Here is a 21,144-nt window from a genome sequence, read left to right as displayed (position 1 = left end):
GTCTACAGCTGCCGGCATCTTTTTAAGAGAAGAGGGGTCAGGAAGCTGGCAGAGCTGGTGGGTGAGATTTGTTTGTATATTTTTTTGCTCTGCTTTTCTCTTGTGTGTTTTAAGTCATGCCCTGAACTTTTAGGTTCAATAAAATCCTAGGCTTTTGCCTCAACACATTTTCAGTCTTCAGGGTTCTCTCATATCTTCTAACAAAGAACTGTATGAGAACTTATATCTGATAGAAGGACCTATATCTGAAAATATCAGTTTTAATTAATATGTAAAATATACATTTCACACTGTAGTGCTCATCTCCCCTCATGTCACTTGCCCCTCTTGTTCCATTACCATCACCATCATTTGCAGAGATGAGACACAAAAAGAATGCTAAAATACTGCAGCTCCCTGTGGTAGAGATTGTAAAAAACTACAATTACTAATCTCTAACTCCTATAACATAAAGTTAAAATAATGAAACAAACAAACAAACAAAAAACCACACACACACACAAAAAAAACCCCTAAATCAAAGCAAAACCTAAACCAAAAACCAAACAAAAACAAAAAAACCCCAACCAAACAAAAAAGAAACAAAACCCAAACAAGCAAGAAAAACTGCAGAAATGTGAAGCCCAGACCCTTCCAAGGGTTAGACTGGTAGAAACAAGAACTGTGCTCATTTACATACCATCTCAAGGCTTTGGCCAGCAGACCAATCTTACCAGTTTCCAGTCTCCCTATCATCTTCTTCAGAAGTCTATTTCATATCACTTCTGGACTTCTGCTGGATCCCAGCCCGGCTAAGTTTAAAGTTCCCTTGGAACAGGAAACATTCTGCCAAGCAAAGAGCTCCAGGGACAGCCAACATGAGGCAAAGAGATACAGATACACATTTGGAAAGTGTGTTGTAGTTTGGAGCACAGGAAGAAGAAGCTGCCAAATCTTTTGTAAAGTCACAAGGTTAAGCCCTCCCTGCATGGAGACTCACAGGAAAACACAATAGAACAGTAATCCTTAGAGGCAGCAGCCTAAGGACCCCTGCAACTCAACCTGTCAAATAAGAGTATCCATATGGAAGCATAAAAGGATATGATGTTTAAAATGTGCTAATGACATCAGCTGACTTGCTGCAGACAGTGCAAAAGAGAATCTATGTTCAACCTTCTGGCCACAGATGAAATTGTTGCTCCAAGTTTTCTGCTTTTGCATCATTGATAGCATAAGGTAAACAATGTCATCTGTTCACTGGGCAGTCTTTCTATTCCTCTCTCTTACCAGTACAGGAAAAAAACAAAGCAGGTGAAGGCACATTAAGATTTCTCCTTGTCATCCAGAAAGGAAATAACAGAACAAGAGAAACTATTCAAGAAAGCCAAGAGGGAACAACAAAGCAATGCTTCATTGAGAACACACTGCAGAAATAAAAATGAAGTTTTCAAGGCATATGCAAAAACATTGGGTAGGACAGGAAAAGTCCTTGAAATTTCCTTAGGTACATGAATATGAAACAGTGGTGGAAGAGGTCTGCATACAACTTAATGCCCCATATTCATATAACCTCCCCCACCCTGGTGGTCAGACAATTGCCTGGGTGTCTGTCCTCACTCAAAGTCAAAGTTTCCAGCATTTCCTAGCGCCAAGTCTCCTAGCATGCTATTAAAAAGCATATTACAAAAGGTTAAAGATCAAATGTACTCTATGAACAGAGCCACTGAAGCTAGGAACACATGAAAGTAGCTTAACTGAAAACAAAAGTGACCCTGGCGAGATGTCAGGGAAAGCTTTCTACTAGAAGAGTAACAAAGGACTGCAGCTGAGCTCCTGGGAGGCTCCTTTAGTCGAGGTTTTTAAAAACAGATCACACTAAAAGAAACTGCAAAGAATGAACCACATATTTGTGACCATGATCTTGTGTAATGTTATTCACTATAAACTGACTATATATCCTACTCATCTGATTCCCTTCTATCCCTGTTGTTCTATCGAAGCAATCTTAGCCATTGAGAAATGATGATTTTACCTTCAAGGGGAAAAAAAAAATCATAACACTTGCTTTAATTCTGAGCTTCCTCAGAGAAATATGCAGGCTTACTGGTTTTAGGAGTCAGCAGGGTTCATGCTTTTGAGTTCCTCTCTGCAACCGTGACAACAGAAATTTTAAGTTATTTTAAATGAAAGCATGAAAGAAATTCAAATATTTGCATTGACGGAAACACCACCAAAATGCAATTAACTATGAGAATCAGACTGTAGCATTGCAGGTTTGAAGCCTTTCAGAGAAATCAGTCCCTTCAAGATACTTATGTAAGTTGAACTACCACTGCCACAAACTCTGAAGGCACTTAGCTGACAGCAAATGAAAGGTAATGCAACTAAATCCTCTTACTGCATTCTAAAATAAACTGAATTACTAAATATTTGCTACTCATGCATATGGACAGCTACCAGACTGAACACTTACCAGCTTGACCACATGCCCAAACCTTTCCAGAGAAACTTGTTAGAATCAGCAGAGCCCACAAATACTGTGTGCAAGTAAAATATTTAGATACTGTAGGCCCTCTGGAGAACTTAATTTTAGATAGAGTAACACACCTAGCTGAATCACAGAACTTTAGCTCCCTGTCTCTACATAAATGACTCTATAATAGACAAACTTTCCTTTTGAAATACAGTTTTAGTATCTTCCTATATGAAGAACAGTACTGCTTAGAGGCAAACATTTCAGCAGCAGCTGTTCCTTAAAATTGTTAAATCCATATTTATTAATGCAATTTATTAATACAGTTATCTGGGATTGTTTGTTTATTAAAAATACAGGCTCAACATAAAGTTCTCTTCTTTTTCTAGCATTGAGTAAGAAAATGCCAACTCAGAAGGTTAAGATGCTGCTTCCCAGTCTCAGCTCTGAGTCCTGCTCTCCTAGACCCGGTATCTGGGTGTAAGTGATACTGTTGTCCTGATATTTACTCTGTAACCAGTAATTCAGTCCTGAGACAGTTTTTCAGAGCTACCCTAGTGCCAAGTACACCCTTTAGAAAAGACTTTTGAAAGACTCTTATGCAAGCACCTGAATACTTTTGAAAATAACTATCATGCCTGTGCCTTTTGTGTACAAATGCAATTCTGCCTATGATTATGTGATACACAATAATTCCCAGCGAAATTGCCAGGATCTTCCTCACCAAGATCAGATCCTTCCAATTTCTTCTTTTTAGTATGCATCACTTTTTTCTGTTTGATCTGAATTTTATTTGCTTTGATACACTATTGTCTAATGAAATTTGAGATCATTCAACATAGGAAAATATTTTTTTTTTTCCAGCTCCAGTAGAATACGTGTGGAATGATTAAAATCTAACCAATGACTTCACATATTTTGGCTTAATCAAGTGTCACTAAAGGATATAACTCCCCACTAAAACAAGAGCCCAAAAACAGAACAAAACTTTCTTTAAAATAACAAACCATTTTAAGCAGATCCAGCCTTCTATTTAATAAAGTGGATTAAGGGGGAAAAAAAATCACAACAATCATCTGTTGTAACATGGTTCAATAATTCTGTTTTTTCACCAAAATATTGTTTCTCCCAATCTTTACCATAATTATATATATATACATGTGTTTCAAGGCACTCTAACGTTCTCCTACGTATTCTTTACCCACAAGTGAGTAGTCTGTTTTACACAGGCCCTGTCATAGTGCATACCCAAACAGACTACAAGTGGATTGTATCTTATTTTCCCCATGAAAGCAGATGCAGTTAGTTAGAAAGACAACTTTTGCATGCAAAGAAAATCTTGAGGTTTGGGGGCTCAGCGGGCTGGCAGACCTGATGGGATGATCGAACAGGTTTGAAAGATTGTGGGATCTGCCCTTTGATAAGCTCAGTACTTAATGAGAAATTAAGTACTACCTGCTAGGCCTTGTGAGATGAGCTGCCATTGCAGCTTTGTGTTAGAGATGCTGAAAATTTTCAGGCTTGCCCATAAACCTCCTCCAATTCACACTGGTCCTGGAACCAACAGTGTGCCTTCTTCCCAGCTTGCCCCAGGCAAGGGTGGTCAAGCTGCTAATGCTAACCTACTAATTAACTCCATTATTTTCTCATTAAGGAAAAGTTAAGCTCAAAAGTACAGAACCATTTGTATTGATATACATTGTTTCCATTATGGTTTACCTTTATAATTTTCTGCAACAAAATCAGAACATCCTTAAAAAAAATAATGTTATGCAAGAACCAGTAACCCATCAGTCCAAAGGTACCCATAACATACACTTCTAATTTGTGGCAGATGCCTAGTGAAATTTTCTCCAGGAAAATTCTGCAAATTTTTACTATGAGGGCAACAACACCAGGCTAATCTGCTATTCTGCCCCTTGAGACAATATTCCCTAAACTGACAACTTGGCCTTTTTTCTTCTTCATCCTACCCTGCTCCGCTTTCACACCTGCTAATTTGCTCATTCGTGTATTACTGCAGCCCTAGACCAGATCTCTGAGGCAGTACCTGCTTCTGCCTTGGCTGATTGTGAAGCATTTTGATGTCTTATCAGTTCACTCAAGTGCTACCACAACTACAACATGTCACTCTACAAAGTAAACTCCAGCCCAGATGTCATGTGAGAGGAAACAGCTGCACCCTTGAAAAATAACCTAAATCTATATGTACTGTGAATGCTGGAGCATAAACTAATAGAGTCAAAAGGCATTGTTTAATTAAATGTTTAGTTCCTCCTTCCAGATTGAAAATGTCTAGTGCTCCTGACAGAGAGCAAGGCTTCTTTTGTGTATACTTAAAACAACAACTACTGCAGTTTCCTTTAGGTTGTACATCTGGTGTCCACCTTATGCTTCAGACTCTGAAGAGCTGACAAACCCATGCTTTTCCTTGAATTTTTTTTCCCCTTTTTGCAAGCCTGTACTGAATAGAAAGAGCCTGCATCAGACTGGTCAGGTTTCCTGTTCCCCTGTAACTGCTCCTAACCGACTTTAAAATGCCAGCACATTTGTATGCACAGTGAACTTCACAGCAAACACCTGCGTTTTAAAGGCACTGTACACTCTCCTACCTCCTGTAATTTACTGCTTGAGTACATTCTTTTGCTTCATTTTTTGTGCCCTTGGAAATCAATGTTCAAAATTCAATTACACTGTTTTACTTCAGTTCAAGTGATTTTTCTTACCCCATATTCCCTCTGTATGCAAGAAAAAGAGTATGAATCAGAGCAAACTTGAAAAACTAGATAATAAGAGCCATACTGTTAGATGCTTTTCATCTTATAGATAATAATATTAAGTCCATCTGCTCTATGTGGTTAGATTATGCAGAAAAAAATGCATATTAAATACACATTAAGATGAAGAACCTTTAATCCACTGTAGACAAAGGCAGAAGAAACTCCATCACTCTCAATAGAATTGCAACAATCCACTGGTGGATTAGATACAAACATACACTCAGTATAACCTCCTCAAGTTGAGCATGGAGATGGGCACAGCACACATTTCCATAACTTTTAAAGACATGTGAATGCAGCAATGAACCATGACTTGTATTTTTGTGACTTTCCAAGTGCATGCTTAAGCCTCAGTAGAGCAGGCATGTAAAACTCTGGCTGGTTTGAACACTCATCAAGACAAAACTCACAGTAGAATTAAACATTATTGAAGGAAAATTCATTTACCTTTTCAATTTTGAATTCTCTTTAGGGACATTATCTGTTTATTTAAAGTTCTGCATTAATATTCTTGGAGGAATACATTACGTGTACGTCACACACAGCAATGAAAGTATTTCTGTATGCTGCCCTGCTGCAAAGTTTAAACCGTGACCTTCATAATACTCATGGACAAAAATGAAAATTAAGATTAATAAATAACTAAAAATCAAGAAAATCACAAATGCCATGAGCTCAGATACAGACTAAGCAAGAGGAAAAAAGAAAGCATGTCTATAACAAAAGGGTGGTTTTGACTGAGCAAACTCAGTGCAAGTGTTTTAATTCCCTCCCCATCAAATCTTCCTCTCAACAGAGTAAGTCAAGTGAGAAGCATGGTTTCCTCTAGGACTTCTGCCTACTTCTGGAGCTTCTGCATGCTACAGGAAAAATGTTCAGCTTCTACAAAAACACAAACATTACAAAGAAAGATTTACAACTACAACAACAAAAGTACTGAGGAACTTCTTTCCTTTTGACATTTTACAGATTCCTCTCCCCAAACATCTTAATTTCACCAAGACCTCTCCAACTTCTGTACAGACACACACAATACCAAAAATAAGCCTAATACTTTTCTCATCATCCATTCTGACTTTTCTTCACCTGTTTACAAAGGAGCAGATATTATGAATAAACATGGTTTGCATTGCAGTTTGTCTTTAGGCAAAGATTTCAGAAGACAGTTAATGAAATCTGTTTCCATAGCAGATTTTTCAAAAGAAGCAGAATAAATTATTGAAAACATGAAAACAGAATAAATCATGAAAACAGCAAACACTTCCATGCTCTAAACAGTGAGACTCAAGACCTGAATGCCAAGACCTGAAAGGCCAAGGATGACTACCAAAAAGGTTTTAGTTATTTTAAAAATTCAGAAAAAAATTTTTTTTAATATGAACATCATCTAACACCTTTGTACAAGATCTAAAACATTTTATTTTCAGTAAATTTTCATTGTCTAATTCCCATTTGCAGAAAAATTGCGTTCAGTTTGTCTCCTCTTGAAGTTGGTACCAAAGCACACCAAGACACCTATTATCTTCATTGGAATTGAAACCAGGTACACAATTTCAAGTATTCCCAAATTAGGGAAAGACCGTGGTAACTCACTATCACACAGGGCAAAAAGGAAACATTATTACTAATTGGATGCCTGAGGAAAAGAATTGGCTTTTGCAGGAACAGCCCAGGGACACTGGAGCCACAGATGAAGGAACCACAGGGCTAAGAACATTTTCTTAATAAATCTTATCCATTCTAATCTGTAGCACTGAGAGAGCAGAGAATACTCCCCATTTTTGGAGAAAGCCAGTTTGTAGAGGTGACTTAAAGGCCCTATAGTTTGTTAAGCCTTAGCACAGAAGAACAAAAGACTACTCAAAATAATCCAGAATAATCCAGAGTAAACACGGTACCTTTGAAGAATACCAAAAGCATTTGTTTCCAGGGAAGATTCCCACTGCCTTAGAGATTGGTAAATTGCAGATGAAGAACATAGGCATTGAAAAGAGAACTGAAGGGTTCAGCCAACTTATACAACACAAGAAAAGGCCTATGGGCACATGTTTTGGAACACCTAAGTCCTCCCAAGGAACTTTAAAAAAAAAAACCCTACGGGGGGAAGAATATGACATCACTTCAAAACAGAGGAAAAATATTAGATTTTTTGAACTTAAGGGTTTTATTCCATCCTGAAAACATTATTTCAAACACCTTTAAGCCCAGTCCCTTCTCCCCTAGCCAAAGCAGCCAATGTAAATTAAACGGAAAAAGCTGAGGGCAAGTCAGGATATTCACAAACCTCTTAAAAATGTTCCACTACAAGGCATTGTTGCTTTCTTCCCTCCATTCACAAAGGAAATGGCAATACAAGAAAGTTTTTTGAAGTATAACCACACTGTCAATTTGCATGTCTCCTTCATTTGCCTAGGACCCTTTTCTCCTGATCACCATTACTGAATTTAAGCTACTTTTCTCCTATAATCCCTTCTAAGGTGTCCTAATTTCCTCTGAGGGGAGATCCATGCACAGTTGTCAGGATTAGTTGCTGCATGGTCCCCTTCAAGGCACCACGATACATATCATTCACCCCTTACGGTCATGTATGACACTCAGAATTAGGATGGTTTGAGGCTCAGTTTTGTTTTGTTCTGGCATATTGGATAAACAAACCAACCGCACAGACAAAAGATTGCCTGTCAGCCTGAAGCAGACTTGAAAGGACCCCCGAGGGGGACGTCTGGACTGTGTGAAACAAGCGCAGATGTGTCAGGTTGCTCCGCTCAGGCAAGGATACCATGGGCCCCTTGCACTCTCTCACATTGTCTTCCCAGATAGCACAGGCACAGCCACAGGAGACCACACCGGAAACAAGAATCTGAGGGTTCCTAAGTGGGAACAAATACTGAAAAAGCAGTGGCAGTCATGGTCTTCCAGTCCCGTTTGGTTCTGACACAGGACTTCCTTTCCCTTGAACAGCCTTGGTGAGATTACACTAATTTATAAATAATAGACATCTTCTGTACCACAACAAACAGATACCACCACCAAAAGAGAATCAGAGCAGAGGCAAGGCCTGATGTAGCGTTCTTCTCAATCTGATATTGGCCAACAACAGAGAGTTTTGAAGATAGTTTATGATGCCCTCAATAAGAGGATGTGGAGAATCTGCTTTCATGTTACATGTCATACTAGTACTCTAAGATTACCGCTTTTCAGAAGGGATATCTAATCATTTGCTTCAAGTTGCAAGTCAGTGCTAAACTCACTCCTCATTAATCTTCTAAGTATTGTTCCTCATTTTTGTGATTCTGAGTTGCTATTTTCACCAGTTTCCTGTGGTTCTCACAAATGGCATTAAAAAAAAATATTTTCCCTTATGGCTCTGAATGTAGTCCCTTATAAAGATAACTCTTGCTCTGGTACTGTGAGGGGAAAAAGAACTAAGCCCCATAGCATTCCTCCTAGCCTTCATTCATCCACAAATAGGCAAGAAGTTTGTCACAATTTTTTTATGCTGTGACACTGTAAATCTGAATAAAACTGATGGAAAAAAACTTAATGTATTTAAAACCTAAATACCTAATGTATTTAAAAGATTAATAATAAAATAAACTAGATATTCAATATTTAATAAATGAGAAGTGTATTACTACAGATACTTTTTGTAATACTCCAAATACAGACATAAAAGAGAACTTTCAGTGAAATATATAGTGTCAGGAAAACAAAAATCAGGTCTAGTGGTTTTTTTCTGTAAGATCTTCCTTCTAGCTCAATCCTACATGATAATCAAGCACCGTTAGATCTACAAAATGTTAAATCATATGCTTGCATACATTAGTAGTCATGCCAAATTTTACCACTAATTGCACAGGAAAACTGCCATTTTCTGCCTTCTGAACACTTTTCGTCCAATTGAGATATGGAAGATCCTCCTTTTCCATTACTGAAAGGCATTCTGTCTCACATAGCCAGAGAATTTATCCCTCAGTGCATTCAGTTCTCATTTTCTGAGAACACAGGAAAGGCAGTAAAGTGCTGAGCCATTTATTATCAATGTGGCTCATTCAACCACATACAGATTTTACCCACGTACCCAAGACTTCAAGAACTACAGGAAAACAGTGTCTTCTTGTCTGCCTTATGGAGAGCCATTTGTAACACTGCAAAGTTTAAAATGTGGATACTGACAAATCCATAAGTACATGAACCATAGAAATTAGAGCCCTTTTCCTCACATTAGTAAGTATTTATTATTATATTGACTGTATTATTTATTTTAAATGTAAGCAGGAGCACTCGAATTTATAAAGGATTCCCCTTACTAAGCATAACTAATACAAATACCTGATAGGAGGGTGGGTTTGCCACTTGCAAGAACTTCCCTCACACCAAGACAGAGTTTTGAAAAAAATGAGTGGCAAGGAGAAAGAAGGGCTTCCTAAAAAAGAATCACTACAAACCTCTTATACTTCTAAAACCAAGATTTAACATAACATTCCTAGCACAATAGGTTAATGATGCATTCATCTTACTAAAGATTTCCGTGCAAAATTATCAAAAATGCCTACATGTGTATATTACATTTTGGTTGTTACTTTCAACAAAGATGATTTGTAATATCAATTCAAAGAAACTTCTGAGGAGTCTTTTTTCTGACTCTGGAAAGGTACTACTAGAATTACAATTCACAAAAGGTCTCCTCCCTTGTCATCAAACAGCATTTATTTTCCTTTCCTATTCATAGTCTCAAACCGCCCCCCCTCACTTTTTCTCCCTCTCACTCTCTCTCTGTCTCTCTCAGTTTCTAACCTCCCCAGTGCTACTCTTTTTCTTTTCCTCCCTTCACAGCAACAATGGAATTTACTGGCTATGAGAATACTGTTGCCTGTGTTCCCTGACACACCTCCTTACATCGGACCTTCCTGACCCACCTTCTTACATTTGCCTCTAAAAGCATCACTAAGCAGTCCACTTCTGACCACTGGGACAACAGGTAAAATAAGGCATGGTATGTTTAGGATGACACTGAAATTTTTGCTTTTAAGCAATCAGTATTTGTGGTCACAAACCAAGCAAAGCAGCCTTATATCACAGATAAAGCACATTTCCCACTTAGCAAGATTTCCTGTCTTAATGCTGCAGCAAAACCAAAGGAGCAGAGCTCTCATTTTGCAATGTTTCTATTGGTTTTCCACTTCTAAATAATAGCATGGGTTGACCTCAAGCATGTCCCTTTGACCTCAGTGCCTACAGTGTTCAACCATCCAAAACTCAGGATGCAACGGAAGAAATGGGAACAAAAGCACAATCAATACTGAAATGACAGCTTTCATTTTAAACTGTGAAATTAAATTGGTATGCAGCAAGCACAAGATCTGATCAAAAGGCAGGGTCTAACAAGTGTACTAAAAATGCAATCTGCAAAATTCTATGCAGATATGATTATCCACTTGCAAACATCTCAATTGTGAATAAAATGCAGCTAATATAGCTGCCCTATCATTAAAAAATTAAATTTCTTGAGAAAAAATAAATTTAAAAGAAAGAAAATTTACAAAGAAATATATAAGAAAAAAAAAAAACAACAACACTGACAAATAATCTCTCATCTTTGTACCAAAAAATATAGATATCAGTAATGATGCAACACGACCAATGTATAATTTCTTGTTTTCTCATATGTGTTCAATATTGTCTTGGCATCAGATATTTTACAGCATAAAGTGACATAAAATTATAACTTTTGATGAAATCCTGTTTCTGAAGCACCTTCCAAATTATTCAATCTCTTCAAGAGTTCCACTCATATCCTGGGATAATTTTTAGTAGTTTTCCTTCTTGAGGGAAAAGGTTACAATACTGCAGGCTTGTTAGGGTAGGGTGGACACTGGCAGCAGTTGATTTTTAGATTAGAATTTTAATAAACAATGCTAACACTATTTAACTATACTAAATAATTTAATCTAAGGCATGTTCAAGAAATCCCAAGTTGCAGAAATCCAAAACTGCTTAATAACAAAGCTGCCTCACACAGCTTACATTTGCCCCAGTTATATTATGAAATTATTGCTCAATGAAACCAGCCAAAATTATTGCTCAATGAAACAAACAAAAAAAATTTTAAAAAAAGATCCCTTGACAATAGTAGTGCTCAAACCTCAGGTTGACTAAAGGTAACTTCATTTGGAAGTTAATGTATTTCCTTCTCGTTGTCGTGCTGGTTTCATTAATTCAGTCAAGTGCACCTAGGGAAAATGGAGTGTCTCAATGTTCATTTATTTTATGGTTATTCCACAGGGTATTCAAAATTGCTGGTCTCATCTGTAAAGTTACTGGTAAAATTAGTAATCTATTTCAAATATGTGACAGTAATTCTTGAGGAGCAGTTAATAGCAAGGTTTGTGGGTTTTTTTGTTCCTGTCATTGTTTTAAAACTAGAATTGTGCACAATTTCAGTCCATTTTCAGAGGACTGAAATAGTGCAAAATTTCACATGCACCATCTGGTGCTCAGTGTGCAATCAGATGACTGTTTTATATCTATAATAGAAATTTAAGAAAGAATAGCATCTTTCTGATATGGAAGGGCTACATAGTATCAATAATTTACATTTTGTTAACTTTTTTTGCTGGTTTTGTTACAGGCAATCCTTAGATGCATGGTATCTACCACACTGAAGAAGAAAATATGTACTTATTTACACTTGGAACTTGATATTATCTGTTTAGTTTTCCTGCTGCTATGCAAAATCTGTACATATAACAGAAAACTGTTGTTTTATAAAGAAAACAAATTACAAGGATGAACAAGGTTTAGATTGTGTCCTTTTAATCAATTCACTTTTTATTAACTATTCTTTTCGAAGTAATATTTTGAATATCTGAATATTTTGAATATTTAAAGAATCTGCCTTGAAAACATTTATTAATCAATACCAAAGTGGGCAAAGGAAAGATATGATTAAATATGATTGAAATTTGATATTACAGTTTAGTAATTACTGTCAGTGGTAAATTACCATACATGGAAAGCAACTGCAATCTACCATTAAAAAGATTTTTAAGATTTCTGAAGTAGTGTAACTACATAATTAAGAAAATTTCTCACAGAGAGATGCTTTCCCTTTTAGTAAAATGTAGAAGAATAAACAAGCAGAAATCAGTTCCACAAAGAATACATTATATATTCGCACATCAAATGTGAATTTAACTTTTAATGCCAACTGCCAATTAAAATAATTAACACAATGTAAGAACTTTCTATTCATAGTATTCTATTTCCTGCTGGAAAGTGCATTCATAAAGCATTCTCACAAGGATTAAAAAAAAATAGGACCCTGTCATTCCCACAATGATTCCTTGGTGTCCATAGAGCTAAATTAACTTGATCCAAAAGTGCACCCCACATTTTCAGTATTTACTATATGTTGAAGACATGAAGCCTGAAATTGCTCAGCTTCATTGAAGAGCAGGGAGGAAAACAAAAACAAAAGAAAACAAAACAAACAAACAAACAAAAAGTTAAAAAAATTAAAAAAAAAAACTTAAAAACATCTGTCATATTTTGATGAACCCATTTGTATATCTTACACATCCAATCATTTAACACAGTTCCTAACCTCAGTCACTCACTATTTCAGGTTTGAGGGGGTTTTTTTGAGGGAAGAAGGATACTTTTTAAACCATGTTGAGATGCTGAAGCCTGCTTTTAGATATTTGGATCTCATTTTGTTCAGTTCTCAGTGAATCATTGTAAGGAAAAATCTGGTTATTTCCCAGATAAAACCCACACAGTTTCATTAAAGATGGAGTATCTTTCACAGAGATTCAACCCACAGGCATAGCCTACAAATCACAAAATGCAACCCTTTATAGAGTGATACATATGGAGGACCAGAAAGCCTTGTATATCACAGAAGTACCAGTTAACACTTTAATATACCAGTTAAGTGGCATGGTGGCCAGAATATCACTATTAAAGTGTAATACCTAATAAAAGAATACATTGTAAACAGAGTCTTCCAGGAAGAACTACTGTATCTTTTCTATTCATTACTTTCCTAATGAAATATTGCTGTTGGCCCACTACACATGGCAATCTAAACAGGACATAAAAACAGTACTCAGAGAGGAATTTTGAGGAATACTTCAAAAGTACAATGACCAGATGGCTTAAGACTAATTAGAGAGCTTCTTCCCTGGGGAAGTAGACAATATTTTTTTGAGATCTTTATACCAACCAAAGAGATGCAAACAAAAAACCAGAGAAGATTCACAATATTTTTATCTTCTTCAGGAAAAAGAAAACAAATAATTGCCTTAAACTGTTTCAAGGAGGTGGGGCAGGGGGGTGGAAAGAACTGTTAAATTCTTGTTACATACACAGTACCGGACAACCACTCCTTCTGAAATAGCCTATCACAAATAGGTTTCATAGCATTATTTTCTAAGATGTTTCCTTAACCTCCACCAACAAGTTTTTGCAATAAGGCACTCCAAACTCGTTCTCAGAGGACAATTACTCCAATCCTTACCAAAATCAAAATATGTAATACCCACAACTGACCAGTCAGGTATCATTTCAAAAGACTACAGAGGTGTCTGATGACATCAACAAATAATCCATAACTATTTAGAGGGTAGTAATGCACATAAAAATACCTAAGTTATTGTTTCATCTAGGTGAAGACAGGTCAAAGCAGCAGTCCTGGAAAAGTGATCATTTTTCAGATGGCAGCTGCTTCTTACGACACTTCTAGAAAATTCTGTTAAAACTCCATTTCTTACTTGAAAACTTGAACATCCTTTTAAAGAGAAAAGCTGTTCCAGTCTGAGGCCATATACCTCATATACCTCAATTAAACAAACTATACTAGAATCTAGTGCATAGCCTCTTCCATTCCAAAACTGTTTGAAGTAACAACTGCAATCACTTTATTGTCTCAAAACTTGTACTCTCCAAAATATCTCTGCTAATGTACTAAAAGAAAACATAAAAATTAAGACTATGAGACATCTGAAGGCCTTTCCTGATTATCTAACTATTATGCTGGAGAGCCAGCTTTCACATTTTCATACAGCAGTGCTCTGACCTTAAATCATGAAGACATAAAAGGAGAAAAGAAAGACAGTACTGGTAACAGTGAGAAAACAGAAAAAAAAAATCTATGAGCAGCTAAAGTCAGTTTGAGAAACTACAATTAAGAGATCATCATCACAAACCCCTCAGAGCAAGTCCCATGGCAGACTGGTCAGTTACCAGGCTGAGAATTTTTTCCTGGCTCAGATGCTGTCCTGCTCTACAGTCATGAAGAAGACACTCAACCTCTTTGCATCTCAGCTTCCCCACTTTGCTTTCCCTAACAAGCTCTTTGAAGTCCACAGAGAAAAGTATTCCTAAACTGCGCTCAAAGTCGTAGTCTTGTATCAACTTTTCTCATTGTTTTAATACGAAGCACAACTTGAAGCCCATTGTAGTATGAAGAATTTGTTAATAAAACTTTAATTAAAAAAATTCATATTTTGATGTGGATATGTGTCAAGCATAGCAAGCCAGAAATAACTACTACACAAGCTAAGCAATGCATCTTCAAAACTCTACAGCAGTTTGGAGACAAGTATCTACTTCATGACATATTTCTGATTCACTGAAGAAATAAACTTGCCTAGGACTCTTACAGGCACAGAGCTTAGTCTTCCACCCTTCAAAGCAAATAAAACTATATCCACTAATATCCAGGAAGTACATAGATAGTAAAGATCTATTGAGCTGTGGTTTTTATTTCTAGCAGACATGCATCTGCTTGGGAGAAAAAAAGGGAACAAACTTGCTCCTATAACAAAAAAAAAAGATCACATTCAGAATCTGAAGTTCTAAGAAAAGCTTTGTTTTAAAGTAAAATGCATAAGAATATTTACAATCTACACACAAATGCCAAAGCTGAAATTCCAATTAAAAAAACAAACAAACAAACAAACAAACAAAAAAACAGGCTGCTACAAAAAGGGAGATTCTCTTTTCCCTAAGGATCCCTGCTGTGCAATTCCAGTGCCTATGCCAAAATGTTAACAAACTATTACTTTTCCTATCCGATCCTCACACAGTTCCAACTGAGTCTATGACTCTCTATGGTTGAATCCAAGACAGAGAATGAGCAGGTGGAAGAGATGAAATATTTAGCATTATACCACATTCAGAGAACAGTAAGAATGGCAAGAAACCACATCCTCATGTTAAACTAAACAGTTCCCAACACTGGAAGTCACACATTCTTGAAAAGAAGTTTCATCTTCAGACCCTTTCTTTCCCATGGGTCATTAATTTTTATTGGACATTGTACAAACACTTCACTTTCAGGGTTTAGATTCATTAAACTAGTAAGAGGAATATCTTTGCAGATTACTTTTTTAACATACTTCTTCTGCAACTGCACATTTATAGGCACCAAAAGCATATATGCATGCATAACACATATATCCCCATCTGTGCTTCTAAAGGCAAGGTTTTCAGAAGTGTCTAAACTTAGACTTCAAACACTCTACACAGGTATGAATTCCAGCATCACAGTGATTTGCTTACTCCTCTGTGCTAAGCATGGATTTGCCATGCATGAACCAGCCTATTTGCAAAGAGTTGATTCAGCAAAGCTTGAAAACTCTCAGTACATGTAGACCTGGTAATACCCCAGATTACAGTTAAAAATATATTGTTAAATGTAAACTCCCTCTCCCCTCTACCCTCCTTCATATTTCCCCAGTTGCTTCACCAAACTTTAATCATATAAGCTGAAAACATACAGACATACAGACTTTTATTCTTTGGAAGTCTTAGGTAATATAGGTAATATTAGGTAATACAGGTAATATAGGTAATATATAGTTGGAAAGACTCCTTTACAACGATATATTTTGGAAGAACTGATTTCTTTCTTTTTCTTTTTTTTTCTGATCCAACACTGAAACGATGTTCTTACGTCACTAATAAATTCCAGTTACTGGCATTTCTTCGATCAAGGGTTCCGAGTGTCTGAGACATGCGATTTGCTGTCATCAGGCTTAACCAGACAGGACCAACTTAAGGGCCTTTAGAAAAATCTCAGTTTTCACATGGTCTGTCAGGACTCATTAGCGCTTGGCATCTGACGACTTTGAAGAGTTCATCCGCGCCGAGCGCGCTGCAGTAGAGCCGGAGCTGTTCTCACCGGTCGGGAATCGGGACAGCGGGACGGGGACGCGGCTGGACCTTCATCCCTCCGCTTGGGAGCTGCTGCCCGTCCCCGGGGGCGGCTCCCGCTCCACTCCGCTGCCTCCGGTCTCTCCCGGGAGAGAGCACGTTCCAGAGCGGGCACGGCAGGGAGCCCAGGGCAGAGGGAGCGGGGTGGCTCAACCCGGGCGGAGTGACTCAACCTGGGCGCGCAACAGCCGCCTCTGTCTTCTTTTCTTGGTAGCAAGTACAGAACAATACCTGTGGTGGCGAGCGTCCCGACTGCCGCGAGGTGGTCGGCACCTGCTCGCTTAAATGAGTATCTCGATGTAAAAGCCCCCCCAAAAGCCACGTCGTGCCCCACCGGCACGCGTCACCCCAATTCATCTGTCCATAAGGAAAGTTATGACATTATTTTTTCGCCCCTCGAAACCGCGTTTTCCCACTGCCGCTCCCTTTGCGACTCTCTAAGAGCACTCGGGAGGCAGCCCGCGAACAGAAGCCCTGCCCGGGAGGCTCCACCGCACCGCATTCCGCAACCCCGCCGGCGTCCTCACCTTGATGCCCTGCTGCTGCGTGGTCAGCGTCAGCTTGGACTCGTCCAGGAGCAAAACTTCGCAGTAAAATTCCTCCGGGACCGCGCAGAAACAGCCCATGCCTGCTGCGGTGGCCGGGAGGGACGGGGCGAGGAGGCGAGGAGAACCCCGGCGCGGCGGCGGAGGGGGGCTGAGCCGGGTCTGGGCCGCGCCCGGCTCCGCCGATTGAGCCTGGCGGCTCCTTAAGGCGCAGATCCTGCCCCCGCCGGCATCCCGCCGAACAGCCTGGACAGGGGGTGCCGGGCGCTCCCTGTGGAAAAGACCGGCAGCTTGTTTTAGGAAGGATCCCGGGGCACAGCCCTACCCTGCGCCCGGCTGTCACGGCGGCTCCCCCGCCGCTGCCGCCCCGGGGAGGTGCCGAGCCGCCCACCCGGCCCGTCCCCCGCCCCGTCCACGCATGTTTCCGCGCCTCCTCTTTGTGTGGAGCAGCGGGCGCCGGAGGAGCCGCTCCGCCGCCGCAGCACGGGGAAAGCGGGGGATGGTCCCCGCCTGGCCAGCGCCGTACCTGCGGCCGCGGAACCTGCGGGGCGGCGGCGGGGCCCGGGGAGAGCGAGGCTGGCGGCCCTCAGCTGCCCGCGGCCCATCGCCTCCTCCCCGTCGGGGGCGGAGGTACGGAAGGGAGCGCCGCCGGGAGCCGGGAGCGACCCAGAGCCTGGGCAGACGCCGGCCGCCTCCTGCCGGCCAGGGACACGGCTCCCCCCCGGGCACGGCTTCCCCTGGGAAGGACCGGGGCGGCTCTGGGACGGGGAGCGGCAGCGGCACCTGTCAAGCCCGGGGGGCCGCCCGTGGGCTGCTCCGCATCCCTCGGCATCCCACTCGCATTCCAGGTGCGGGGCCAGACCCTCGCTACCCTGTCCGCGAGCTCAGACGGTGGGGCGGGAGCGATGGTCCCGGCCGCGGTCCTTGCTCCTGCCCCGTCGCCTCCCGGTGGCTGCGGCAGCACTGACCCCTGCGAGCTGGGCCGGCTCTGCTCCCCAGAGGGCGTCTGGGAGATCTAGGAGCGGGTTTTGTCTCCGTACTTGGCGTGGGAGCACTTCAGGAGACGCCGCACGTGAAGGGTCCGGGAGAGGCTGACTTTGAAAGGTCCTTTGGCAGGAAGTTTATTCTCCACCATGGTGTTAAATACTGAACTTGCAACAGATATGTTCAATTTACAAACCAACAGCCCTGTAGTATTAAAAAAAGAATAAAATTCAAAACCAAAACCCAACCAACAAAGAAAAGGCAGAACACAAAAAAACATTGCAACTGCCTTTCCAGTTGCTGTCTGTAGTTTCTGGAGCACACACCAGTCCACCTCTGCATTTTCCCGGCTGCAGAGTCCTGTGCAGGGCCAAGATGATGCTTGTGGGTCCCTTCCAATTCAACATGTTCTGTAATTCTGTGGCTCTTTGCAATCTATATTCTATGATTTTTCCCTCTCAGGCAAAAGGTTCTTGATCTCACCAAAGCCCATTTGCTTAAGTTTGCATGCACGAGTCGTCCTGTTGAAGAACATGCAAAGTTTGCATGTGTAAATTTAACAGTAGGCAGAAGCGGTTTTTTATGATTATTAACTTGTTCATATTGCATAAGAGAAGGGCACGACCAGATTTCTCAGTTGACAATCCCTACTAGATATGTAGGTAAGTCTGCTTTTAAACACCTATCCTAAATAAAACCCTGTTACTCCCGAGAAAAGCCACTTTCATTTTCGTGTTTGAACTTGGGTAGTGGGGTGTTGGGTTCTCTGTATCCATCCTGTAGCTGCAAAAACAGTATTCCATGAGCACTGGGAAAATCAGGACAAGACCCACTATATATGTTCATAAAAATAAAGCCTTTTGAATAACCTGTGAAATATAACGACTTGTAAAGTTTAAAATTTTGAGTTCCTAACCTTATTTGTTGAGCAATATATGAGAACATCATCCAGAAAGCACAGGAAATTTGGAAAATTTACTCATGGCTTTCTAAACACATCTAAACACATTTTTCAAACAGTTCTTGAATCCCTCTGACAGCAGAGAGTTTTCTAGAGAACAGATGGTTCCTTTTCCCCTCTCTTTAGTCTATGTAAATCCATATATCATGTACACTGTGACATAAATTACCCCCTAAGTCAGTTAAAGTCATTACATATGTATAAATCATTGATTAATCAAGTGAGAGGGAGGGCTCAGTGAATTCATAACCTGATTTGAAACCTTCAGTTATAATTTTTAAAGGTTCATAAGGCTACAGTCACAATCCCAAAGTTGATCAGTTTAGATCAATAATAGCCTTGCTTATATGTTGTTTATAAGCTGTCCAAGTGAATTATTTCATGTCTTCTTTTTTTGAAGATCAGCTGCACATTGGCTGATTGGTCCATGGGAAAGCACAGAATATGCAATCATGTTGAATTGATGCCAATGTTTAAAGTACAGAGTTATGAACGTATGGACTTGTCTTCTAACCAGCTATTGCCAACAGCTAGGCACTTGGTAAAGCAGCATTGCCAGAACCTACTATTTGAGATGAAAACCTGGAAGGGGATAGTGAACTATGAAAAATTTGAGGAAATTAGCCAGGAGAGCAGAGGAGGAGGGGGTGGAATGGTAGGGATCTATACTATGAACCTGAGAAGCTCAGGAAAGCAAAAACAATTAGAGGGCAAAAATGTAGGGCCCAAGCTCTTCTTGGAGCTCCATACTGCGTAAGACCAGCCCTGCCTCAGTAGTTCAAGTATCAGACCAGCTCACAACTTGCGAGGAACATAAAATGGTCATCTATTTTCTAAATCCATTAGGAAACTGAGCTCTTTTTTATTTCCCTCTGTGAGGAAAAAACACAGGTCAAGCACCCCAAAGGAAAATTTGTTGACATAAGTTCTCATCACACAAACACTTATGGACATGTTTAACTCAGGCATGTAAGTACAGGACCAGGGCATAAAGGCATTTTTGTTGATTGCCTGTTTGATGAGGTACCCAGCAGAATTCACTGCAGCCTCTGTGATGCAGTACACCTTCATTAAAATGTTCCGTTTTAGCTTTAATCAAGTATTTTCGGTGAGGTTGTATGAACAAGACACTGAGCACCACAAGGACTCCTATATATGAAGTGGTCTATATCCATATTCTAGCATATAGGGAATTAAACTGACCAAAGGACACAGGTTCACATATCTGGTTTCTCCCTAATTTTCACTTAATTTTGCTCACAAACATTTGCTGCCGGGAAGTTGATCTTGTAGCAAGAGTCATGACGACTTGTCTTAGCTGTTATGACTACCACTTCCCTATCACTGTTTTTTATTGTTATGTAGGGATGCAATTCCTGCATGTGGACTTGCAGGGAATGAATGAAGAGTTAAAAAGAGGCACAGAGCAACCTCTTCATCTTCCTTGTAATGTAAAGACAAGTCTTCTGGACTCAGTTCCGTGCTTGGGAAGTTTAATGAAAAAACTGAGGTTTAATGCAAGAAGCTTGAAATGAAAACGGAAAGCAACAGCACATACTCTCTGGGCTACATGAACAGCCCTGAATGCATCTTTCAATAAAGAAAAGTATCTTACCAAGACTAATGTTCAACAATTATTGTCCAATAGGATCTGGGGTCTTTACAGGAAAAATAAGATACAACTCCTTCAGCAGCACTGCACTGCTCTGGTTTGACACGTGCCCACCTGTCCATACACTACTACCCTTCAATGTTTGCAGTCCTCCCAGAGAGGTTTTCCACAGGTTCAACATGCCATTAAGATCTTTACTTACTTGTGGGTTTTTCACCCAAAAAGAGGAGCAAAGTAGGCAATGGAACAAGAATCATTTCCACACAGCATTTTACAGCACTCAGAGGCAAAAGTTTGAGTATGTTACAACAGTGCATGAATTCACATTTCTCACTTCACTAATGAAGGCTTCACTTAAAACACATTCAGAGATGCTATCATATAAGGACTTGTTCTGGATTCTGTGTTACTGCTACACATTAGACCTGTATGCATTCACTGCACCATTAGAATCCATGGTGAAAATGAAAACATTGTGAAAATAAATTTATTCAGATATCATCAGTTTTATATTTCCTCACAAAATGTTGACACTTGCTATAACAATACATTTACAGTCTCTAAAGTAAGACAAGCCTGTCAAGACCATT

General features: G+C 39.7%; 1 protein-coding gene across 3 annotated transcripts in view; it reads right to left on the bottom strand.

The window, feature by feature from the left end:
• Positions 1–17,253, bottom strand: part of EPB41L4A (erythrocyte membrane protein band 4.1 like 4A) — a 125,467-nt gene extending 108,214 nt beyond the window's left edge. Inside the window, exon 1 of one of the 3 annotated variants that reach the window (XM_027878031.1) lies at positions 16,980–17,253. In XM_027878031.1, the coding sequence (XP_027733832.1) occupies positions 16,980–17,078 (99 nt within the window). In that variant the 5' untranslated portion in view covers positions 17,079–17,253. The remainder of the gene's footprint in view (positions 1–16,979) is intronic. The other 2 variants (XM_027878029.1, XM_027878030.1) reach the window with 2 other exon arrangements.
• Positions 17,254–21,144: the final 3,891 nt, after the last annotated feature.

This window comes from Empidonax traillii, unplaced genomic scaffold (genome assembly GCF_003031625.1).
Source record: "Empidonax traillii isolate 1590-97213 ecotype Southwest subspecies unplaced genomic scaffold, ASM303162v1 scaffold37:size1818073, whole genome shotgun sequence".
NCBI lineage: Eukaryota > Metazoa > Chordata > Aves > Passeriformes > Tyrannidae > Empidonax > Empidonax traillii.
The sequence above is the reverse complement of the archived record's forward strand: the minus strand, read 5'-3'. Positions and strand labels throughout refer to the sequence as shown.